Genomic DNA, 11,109 nt, shown 5'->3' with positions numbered 1-11,109 from the left:
TGATGTGTGAAGTTAAGTCATGGATTGAACAGAAATATGAACAATTATAAAATACTTTATTATTTCATAATAAAGTAATTATAAAATAATTTCTTTGTGTTTATTTGATTCCTATTCAAGAGAATTACTTTATATATAGTCAATATAGGCACAGAGGTAAATTTTTTTAACATTTTCTAATGGTGGTGTGCCTCGTGATTTTTTTCATGAAAAAAGTGTGCCTTTGCACAAAAAAAGGTTGAAAAACACTGCTCTAGTGGGCCCTGTGCTCACTGCCCAGCACCGTGGAAGTCAATTGGCATTTGCCATTGAACACCAGATCTGGCTGGTCCGCCACTGGCTCCCTGTGCTTTTTACGGATGAGAGCAGTTTCACCCTGAGCAGATGTGACAGACGTGAAAGGGTCTGGAGAAGCCATGGAGAACGTTATGCTGCCTGTAACATCGTTCAGCATGACCGGTTTGGTGGTAGCTCAGTTATGGTCTTGTGAGGTATATCCATGACGCACAGACCTCTACAGGCTAGACAATGGCACTCTGACTGCCATTCGGTATCAGGATGAAATCCTTGGACCCATTGTCAACCCCTACACTGGTGCAGTGGGTCCTGGTTTTCTCCTGGTGCACGACAATGCCCAGCCTCATGTGGCGAGAGTATGCCGCCAGTTCCTTGATGAAGGAATTGATACCATCGAATGGCCCCCACACTCGCCTGACTTGAATCTCATAGAACACCTCTAGGGCATTATGTCTCGATCGATCAGACACCGCCAGGTTGCACCTCAGTCTGTTCAGGAGCTCAGTGATGCCCTGGTCCAGATCTGGGAGGAGATACCCAATTACTTTTTGGTTCAAGCCAATGTGATAAACAGTTGCATAATATGAAAAAATATCTGGTTTTTAAAGTGGAAATCCAAGCTAAAGTGGGCAAAAAAGTGGTCCAAGGAAGGAAAACTGACTCATTTGCGTGCATGGGGAGTGAAGGCTGGCCCCTTCAATCCAACAGAAGAGCTATTGTAGCTCAAATTGCTGAAAAAAGTAATGTTGGTTCTGATAGAAAGCTGTCTGAAAACATAGTGCATCGCAGTTTGACCCCGGTCGATCTCCAAAAGCACCTATAAACAGGCATGTGAGAAACATAACTGGACCACGGAGCAAATAAAAGGTTGCCTGGTTTAATGAATCTCATTTTCTTTTCCATCATGTGGATGGTTGGGTGAGTGTGTCACTTACATGGGGAAGAGATGACACCAGGATTCACTATGGGAGGATGGCAAGCCAGCAGAGGCAGTGTGATGTTTTGGGCAAAGTTCAACTGGGAAACCTTAGGTCCTGCCATTCATGCGGCTGTTATTTGACAGGTACCACCTACCTATACATTGCTGACCAAGTACACCCCGTGATGGGAACAGTATTCCTTGATGGCAGTAGCCTCAAGGAATTTCAGCAGGAAGATGTGCCCTGACACACTGCAAAAAGTGTTCAAGAATGGGTTCAGAAATAGAAATTTTGGGGGGATTGACGTGGCTTCTAAATTCTCCAGATCTCAAACCAATCGAGCATCTGTAGGATGTGTTGGAAAAACAAGTCTGATCCGCCAAGGCTTAACCTCCCGACTTACAGGACTTAAAGGACCTGCTACCGACAGCTTTGTACCAGATACCACAGTATAACTTTAGAGGTCTAGTGGAGTCCATGTCTTGAAGTGTCAATGCTGTTTTGGTGGCAAAAGGGAAACCTACTCAATACAATATATAATATTGTGTATGTGTTATGTTATTTGACTATACAGTAGCATTTTCTTTTATAAACGTCAACCTCTATATTTATCAAAGCGGATTTTAAACTGTTATCCAATTTTGTTCTGTTCAACCTTGCTTCACTTCTATTTAGACCTTTATGAAATACTGCAATTGCACTGCCAATGCTGAAAGATTACTGCATCTATAAGCAGTGCAACACCATACATCATCTTCAGGAAGGCAATTGGAACCATTAGTCAAAACCACATCTGCATAACTAATATCAATATATCAACAGTTTAACCACTTCTTAGAGAAAGCACCATGGCCGATTACTAGCAACATGAGATTTTCTTTCCTCAAACTTGTAGATAGATATGAAAGATTTAAAGCAGACTATACAAAGCAGACTGCACATTTGAAAACTGTAAAGTTCCACTTTAAAAGGTAATTGCTTTCAGCAATTTCATATAACCAGGAAAAGTGACCTTCCGCATCACAACCCAACAATACAACCAAATGCTTTTTTTTTTTAAAAGCCACATTCATGCACTAAAACCCTCCCTAATTTGCATTTGGACTTTTACAATCCAATGCAAATAAAATGATGTACCTTTTTGTCAACTAACACATTTATCTTATTTGACCACTTAAAAAAATATCCTTGATCACACATAAAAATGTATATTTCTTGATGTTCTACTGCTATTTTGCTACGGATATCAGGTATGTAGCCCACTGGTCTACTTTGTACTCCTGTCCATTGCAATGTCCTTCTCTGGGGACCCAATATAAACGTTAGAGTAGAACTGAAGCCAACATATATACTTTTAGATTTGAATTAGAGTTGAATTAGCGGAAGGTTATAACCCCTATCAGCTTTTTTTTTTTTGGGCCACCTGTGTCCCATTGGGGATTTCCCTTCACTTCCGTCCTTCCTTTCCATAAGTTAGAGAAAAATCCCTCCAAAGTTAGAGAAATCTTTGGTGGTCAGAAGAGTCACCAGAACTAGTGTCCCCATTGGAAGAGTTCCCATCTATTCCTGTTCTGATGACGGCCCAACATTTGGGAAATTATCTCACTTTCAAAGATAACAGTCACCAGGGACAAATAGAGTGGGTGAATCTCCCTAACCGGGACACATACAGGGCTTGTTCATGTGACGATAAGGGGGTCAGAGTCTTAATATTAAGACTCGGAATTATCTTGTGCCGCAGTTCAGAGCACATGCAGGTCTTCATTTAGAATTTGACAGGTCCCTCCACATTCCACAGAAGAGATGCTCTGGCTGTGATCTTTTATTGCCCAGCCCGAGTGAAATTCCAAAATATCTCTCCAAGCCTTTTATGGCTGTCGTTAAAGGCATGGCATCACGCAATAATATATTAGGATTAGACAAGTTAAAATAACCAAGCAGGTCTGCTACCCTGTTTCCCTGAAAATAAGACCTACCCCGAAATTAAGACTTGGTACCATTTTTGGGAATTGCTAAAATAGAAGACCTACCCCGAAAATAAGACCTAGTTGCGACCTTTCCCAGGGCCGGTGGTGGCATAAGGGGGAACTTGAAGCGCCGCGAGAGAGAATCAGCGGTGCCAACGAAGCCAGCGCTAGAAGAAGCGAGGCGGCAGCGGAGGGAGCAGAGCCACATAAGCTGATGCTTCCTCTAATGCGCCGGCTCCTGACGCAGGCGGAGTGATACCAAATGCACTGCGCCTGTGAGGAATCCATAGTTAAAGCGTGCTTCGCTCATTCTGGTTACCAAAATGCTCTTGGAAAGGTACAGCACCCCTGATTGCCCTGATCACCCTATTCTTAACTTTGCCATTTTGGATTATTTAATTTGGATTTGCATTAACTTTGGATTGTTGTACATTGAAAAGAAAAAAAATAAGACCTACCTCGAAAATAAGACCTAGTGTGTTTTTTTGAGCCAAAAAAAATATAAGACAGTGTCTTATTTTCGGGGAAACACGGTAGGTGGTGACCCCCGCATTCACACGAAAGTCATAAAAACCCTGAGGTTAAAAATCAAGCTACAGGACTGTCGAGTATTCTTTTATTCCCTTTTATTTTGCGGTTGTGTATATATATATATATTGCTCTAAATACGAACTGCTACTGTATAGTGAATCCTGTCATATTCCTGTCTGAGAGGACAGTGGCATCACAGGCATTGTTTAAGTGTTTAAATTGTCACATTTGCTGGGCACGGTTTGTGTTCCGAAAAACACATGGTGGCGGTGGAAGTTTGGTGGGTAAAGGGTTAACTGCGGAGTTAACCAAGCCTGGTGACGATCGCTCTGTCTGCTGGCCTGAGATTGTGTCCTGCGAGCAGGGTGAGGGTGAGAGTGGTATCGGCACGTGCTTGTGCCGCTCACGCTCGGTTCAGACTTGTGTATAGTCACGTGGGATTGACGTACAGTGGGTTTGGGCGGGGCGTACGTCACAGTTCACAGCATGTCCGCAAAGCAAATTGTTTTTGTTCCATACCTGAAATGCATCCCAATGTATTCCTAGGGTATTTCTGGGCTCTGTTCACCCAAATGCAGTCCGTTCTATTGACAGGTGAAAAAAATGCTGCATGCACAATTTTGTCTGGTCTGGAATGTACCAAAAGACATGCACATGCATCAAAACCACATGCAAACGCACAGGACTGCACCTGAAAGCCCATTGTAAGCTAAATAAAATGTACCAGAAAGAATCAAAAATGCACTGGACGGCATTTGCAGAAACGTATATAGTATGAACAAGAAAAAAACATACAGATACACAAGATATCAGTGTGCATGAACCTACATATATACAAAAAACTACACATGTACAAAAAAGGTATATAGCGAACACACACAGCCACACTGCAGAAACATTGAATGTACCGAAATGTCGGCTACCCGACACAGCGGACCAAATAGATAAATGGCCGGCATCAAGCAGCAAATTGAAGCAGCAAAGGGGTGAGCAATCCCCACCTGAAATGCACGATAGTTGAAAACCAAGTATAAAGGATTGTCACATGCAACCTGAAATTAAAAAACATGAAGAAAAAAAAAAACATACAAAAAGTAAATTAGGTATAGATATCACTATGAGAACTGCAAAAATTTAATGAGCATTTCAGGTGGGGTACACTCACCCCTTTGCTGCTTCAATTTGATGCTTGTATACCGGCCGTTTATCCATTTGGTCCGCTGTGTCGGTTAGCCGACATGTCGGTTCACTCAATGTTTCTGCAGCATGGCGGTGTGTGTTCGCTGTATACCTTTTTTGTACATATGTAGTTTTTTCGGATATTTGTAGGTTCTTGCACACTGATATCTTATGCATCTGTATATTCGTTGTCACATTGCCAGTGTTTCAGCTATCTTGAGTGCTGGCAATCAATGTATTTTGTCAGCCAGCCTATTGCAACAAAGAGATTGTGTGCCGTCTATAGCTGACGCCCCCTGAGCTCTGATTGGCCATTTTTTAGGAGGGTGGACTCTTAGCAATTAAATGCTGCCCTTGGATTGTTATTTTTTTGATCCTTTAGGGGGGTCTACAACCAACTGGGATATATACATTTGCACTGAGATAGCTGAACCACCCAGCTCTGAAGGTGGTGTGTCCCTAAAAACGCGTTAAGCTGCGTCAGTGTGACTCTGCAGGACAAGCAGATCCTCTGGATTGTTTTTTTCGAATTCCCTTAGTAACTTTCCTGGTGTGGGAGTGAGTAAGGATTTGCCAATTGATGTCTTTAACTTGCTTTCCTTGCAAGTATATTTTCTTACATGTTTTGCAATGATTAAAAGGTTTTATAGTACCAGGAAAGGCGCCTGGTGTTTTTTTTTCTATGTTCTACGCACGGCATCACTCGTTTGAAAATGGCAGCCTTTTTTGAACTGCAAGAAATTTTTCCTTTGGATCTGAGGGTTCCATTTGGCGATGGTCTATGTATGTTTTTTTGTGACTCTCATATAGTATGAACAAGCCCTAAAAAGCCGTGACAGGATCGAGAAGTGAGCGAACACCAGCATGTGTTCGCTCACCTCCCGATCTACTGAGCCGACCTGTGACAGTCTCATTGTCACAGGTCGGCTAGAACAAGGTGGTGAGTGAAAAGCACTCTTCATAGTTCTCCTTTAAGAGAGCAGAGGTTACAGGTGTTTTTTGTGCCTAGTGTCCAATTGTCCAGTAAGCTGCAAAATAACGAATGGTTCTAGATTCAGATCCCAGTGTCTCTCAAGTGGCTATCAAAAAACAACAACTTTCTGTTGTGGTCCGACAAGAGTGCCTCTGCCGCTTTGAAATTCTAAGCAGTATTGTCATCTCTAGCCAATTCTTCCCAGCTGGACTACAGAACATCTCTTTATGGAGTAGAGGGTGAGCTGTACTCTATAAGAATCAGTAGTGCAGGGGCAATGGGGTATTATGCATTTCTAACTAGTGACTGCACAAACTGGCAGGTTTGTTTGTAAACAAACCAATGTGATCACCATTTCACAACTGTCATGATGAGGGACCAAAATAAATTAATTACCTATTGCTGGGGGAGACAAAGAGCTGTTATTTGACAGCTATCAGCGTCATCCCTTTCACTTTTGAGCAAAGAGCAAAGCAGCAGTGGCCATGTGACTCTCTGCTGTCCAAAAGCAGCCAGTCACATGTATACAGAAGTTAGGCAATGCTGGATTTCTGAATTTCTGAAGTGCAGAGTCATGTGGGTGTCAATTCTGGCACTGGGGTAATTCTGTAATATGCACCCTGTGCTCTGCTGCATAAAGTCTGATGTGGTCTTCAACAAATGGTGCCCACAGTTATTTTGTTGGAGACCACTGAAACCAATGCGCATCCTCTCTGCCTCCTTTGGGAGCCTAGTGCAATCTGGCAATTGGAAACACTGGTAACATTGCAACAGAAACCCGTAAATGCTTTTCTATGACACCTGCAGCATGCTGCCCATTCAGTCCATACTCAATAGTGAAACACTGCTGTTGTCTTCAACAAAATGGCGACCATGGATGCAATTAAATGGAAGACCACATCAGTGTTTTCACTGCAGAGCACTCCTTCATATATCTTCCTGCCAGTTCACTTACCCTTCAGTCAATTCACCTTCCCTCCAGAAAGTTAAAAGCTCCCTTCTGCTGCCAATGGCTACATGGCCTTAATATACTCCACACTCCTCTCCCGCACATAATGTTTGCCATTATACACCTATCACTTCTCTCGTGAACATACCACCTCATGTCAAACCCTCCACTCCTCTAGTGAACATACTGCCCACTGTCACACTCTCCAGACACCTCCCCAGTATATACTGCATTGTCATACCTTCCACACTCTTCTACTGTACATAGTACCTGCTGTTATACCCTCCACACTCATCTTCCACATTTACAGCCATCGTCACACCCTCTGCAAAACAGTTCTTTAAGTGTCTGTAATATCTCCAACCTTACCCATTGTGGAATGTGCACACTTTTGCTAGTATTAAACAATTAAATGTCTGTTCTATGAATTTGACTTTCAGCAATGAAAGTCAGGTTAGACCAGTCATCCAACTACTAAGACATGACATCTGTATGTCAAAAATCATGCATGAGCCAGAGGTATTAAAATATCACAAATGAGCTAAAAAGAAAAACATAAGGTTTATTAGGGAAACCATAAATGCCATGATTAAGATACTTTAAAGGCAAACAAGTGGGTTCACTTTCACTTGTGCTAAAAAGCAGGGTGCACCCATTACATAATGGTTACAAATTTAGAAATAAAATTAGAGCTGAACAGGATTTCAAAAAGCAAGGCAAAAATATGAAAGGCTGAATAAGAGAACTGCCTATTCCTGCTGGGACTGAAAGGCCAGGATCTATTCCTTTTTATTTTCCTTACTTGGCTGAATTTTTTGTACAGTGCACTCTTAGTGGGGTTAAGGTCTAAAGGGGGCAACAATGACAAGTTACACTACAAAGTATTATGCCCCCTCTTCCAAATAATTAGAAGTGATGAACGGACCATTTTAATCTAACAAAATGTATTTATTTACCTGTGCTCCTTATGCTCCTGCAGCTGACAGTCTCGACATGTCAATCTATCACATGTTTCACAGAACAGTTTGAGCTGTTCCTGTTTATGGACAGGACAGAAAACGTGGCGCTGGCCCGATGCCCCAACAGATTCTGAAAAACACACAATATGCTAAAAAGTCATGTTTCTATAGGTTTTGCACAGAAATATCACAAATAGGAATTACATCGCAAGCAGGATATGTACAAAATCATGTAGGTGTTACTGTCAAAGCTGAAATATTTTTTTTTTCCCTTTTTGGGGTTACAGCACCAAAACATTAGTTATGTGTAATGGGGAGTATCCCATCTTCTTCAAAAATCCAACCATCATGCCTCCCTTATAGCCAACAGATATTGCCCCAAGCGGCTTTCTTCCACTGGTGTATGGGTTAACAGCAGTCGCTACATTGCATTCTGTGAACAAACTAGTGGATGAATTATAGTATCTACACTGCCCATTTACAGATGATACATTATGGGAAATTAATAAGTAGGAGTTCTCTGAACAGGGGAGAGCGCAGTACAACTTCAGGTTAGCAGTAGCTGCTATCAACACATATAGCGCCAAAAGATAGCTGCTCGGGGCAATATCTGGCAGCTCTGAAAGGAGGATTGTTACAAGCAGCAGCCTGCAGGAGATGGTAGAAAAAAAAAAAGAAGAAGAAGAAGAGGTACTAAACTTAATGCTTCTGATTACACAGAACTGCCTATGTATCAAACTGCATCTTCCTTTTGAGGCTGCAATGTGTCCCTTCACAGCTTTGGATATTCAGAAGACATCTGTTAAACTGTAGACAGCTATAAGGTTTATTAGTCAAGAACCTAATGTAAAGGCTTCAGAACTACAATGCAGGCGCCAAGTGATGCTTGCACTTCAGCACCCAAACACTACAGATGTAAATGAAAAGTTTGAACACTTACTAGTAGTAGTAGGCCAGGGGTGTGGAAATTTTAGAAAAAACTACTTGTCCAAGGGCTAAAGCAGGGGTCAAATCTACTTGTCCTTCATGACAATCTACTTGTCCCAATGCAGAGTATCGGTGCTTCCGTTGGCATGGAGCAGGCTTCCCGGGCAATCAGGAAGCCGGGCAGCGGGTAATGAGATGCTACCCGGCTTCCTGACTGCCAGGGAAGCCGACTCCATGTTGTTTGGCCGGCTTGATTGTGAATGGCTGGGAAGCCGGTATCCCGGCCAATCGTCATCGAGCCAGCTTGCTAGCCAATCAGGAAACCTGGCGAAGAGTAATGACCTGATTGGCCGGAAAGATACCTCGATGCTGATTGGCGGCCAATCAGCAAGGAGTTGGCTTCCTGGCCAATCACCTGACCAATGAGTGCTTGCTATTTGCGAGCAAAATTCAAAATGCATAGGGCAGGAATGCACTGGACAGTACAGGGTAAGGACGCCTGTAGTGGCGGAGGGTAAGGACTGTTTGCAGAAAGTTAAGTATAGCTGGCAGGTGAAGGGGGTAGAAGAGACGAGGCCAGATTTGATCGGGTAATTCAATTTTCCCGTATTACCTGGGAAAGTGAACTTACCCTTTAATGCACATTGTGTGTGTGAGAGAGTTCTGCTGCCCAGGTACCACAATATGGCACACAGTGAAATGGCAGCAGGACTCAACACACACACACAATTTCCTATGCGCATGTTTATTTGTATGCAGATGGCAGGGCAGTGTAGTTGGTTTTAATTTTTTCTTTTTTTAACTGTCACTTTTTGTAATTTTTATATATTTTATACCTTTAAAAAAAAGTTTTTTTATTTTTTATATTTTTTTTATTTTATTCCTATCACATATGGTGTTAAAAACCTCTATGTGATAGTTTGGAGGTGACAGGCTCTCTTTATGGAACCTGCCCTCCAACACAGAACTGATGTTCTGTGTAGTTCCTGACAGCAGAGACAGGTGGCGCTGTGATTACAGCGCCACGGTCTCAGTGATAGCACAGAGCAGACGAAGAAAGGAAGTTCTTAGTCTGCTCTGCGGGCTCTATGGTGAGCTCCCGTGCCGTGGTGACAGGTCCAGCAGAGGAGCGGGGGACCCCAAAAACCACAGCGCGGGGGGGTGGCGGACAGGATCGCCGATTCTCGCTTCATACAAGTGATCTGATTAGATCAATTGTATGAAAACGAGCGGCGGCTCCACAATATGCATTTAGCTCTGCTTGTCCGGAGCAGGGCTGAACGTATGAAAAAACTACCTGCCCGGCGCCCGAAACTGCCTGTCCCGGGCGTCAGGCGATAGGAATTCCCCACCCCTGTAGTCATACTATGACGTACCTCCTTCCTCACATTCCTATTGGCTTAGCACTATGGATGACCTTATTGTCCAGCAAAAAAGGAGTTCTAATCCCGTGGGCTGAAGAAGTCACAAAGTATGTACAGGCAAATATTTTTCACTATATTTCACGTGCCTAGTCATTACAGTAGAGAAAGGCATAATTTTAACTAACTTCCTTATTAACCATTTGATACAACTGCTAAACAGATGCTAAAAGATATCTATTCTAAAGTCACACTGTAATGCTAAATAGCATTTAGGGGTTCCCAGATAGGGTTGCCACCTGTCCGGGATTCACCTGAACAGTACGGCTTTTGAGTCTTGTGCCCGGGTCTCAGGCCAGCTGCCAAGGGCACAAGACACTTAAGTGCCGATACCGACACTTTCTATTGGTTGACAGATGAGGCTGTCTGAGGTCCTGCGCTTGCTGGGGACCTCGGCAGAAAACAAATAAGCAGAGAGCACCATAACCTGGGGCATTAAACAGGTAGTGGAAGGGTTAAATGTTAAAAAAACAAACCCATAGTAGCACTCAAGAGGTGAACGGGTAGGAGTCATACTAAAAGCAAACTCTGGATACAATGTATCTCCAAATTTTCTTAAAGCTTGTTACAAGTATCTTCTATTGCAGGGCTCAGTGGAAATTTGGGTCTCCAAGTACCGGTCCGCCGGCCAACACAGGCCTGCGAGCCGGTACTATGTGGCCCGCAGCCAGCTGACATGTCAGGCACAAGGTCGCAGACCGCGTACCCGACTTGCGGGAGCAGCTCCACGGTCTGCATCTGTGTCGGATGCAGACCACAAAGCAGCTCCTGTCAGCTCCGACTTCCTTCGGCCGCAGCTCTGACAGTTCTGAGCTCCGGCGGAAAGAAAAGAATGTATGTGAGGAGGATCGATCCCTGATTATCTGGGGCGATTAGTGAGGTCTGCTGCAGACCTCACTAATCACCCCCAGATAACCAGGGATTGATCCTGCTCACAGTCTCCTCCCTGCAAAGATGTGAACAGGTGAGGGGGCTCAGGGGGGTTG

General features: G+C 43.4%; 1 protein-coding gene across 3 annotated transcripts in view; it reads right to left on the bottom strand.

The window, feature by feature from the left end:
- TRIM33 (tripartite motif containing 33) overlaps nucleotides 1–11,109 on the bottom strand; it is a 110,711-nt gene that overhangs the window by 62,005 nt on the left and 37,597 nt on the right. For all 3 annotated transcript variants that reach the window (XM_018569479.1, XM_018569477.1, XM_018569478.1), the window contains exon 4: nucleotides 7,773–7,905. In XM_018569479.1, the coding sequence (XP_018424981.1) occupies nucleotides 7,773–7,905 (133 nt within the window). The remainder of the gene's footprint in view (nucleotides 1–7,772; nucleotides 7,906–11,109) is intronic.

The sequence above is a fragment of the Nanorana parkeri genome, unplaced genomic scaffold (genome assembly GCF_000935625.1).
Source record: "Nanorana parkeri isolate BGI_ZX_2015 unplaced genomic scaffold, ASM93562v1 scaffold1341, whole genome shotgun sequence".
NCBI classification, from domain to species: Eukaryota; Metazoa; Chordata; class Amphibia; order Anura; family Dicroglossidae; genus Nanorana; species Nanorana parkeri.
The sequence above is the reverse complement of the archived record's forward strand: the minus strand, read 5'-3'. Positions and strand labels throughout refer to the sequence as shown.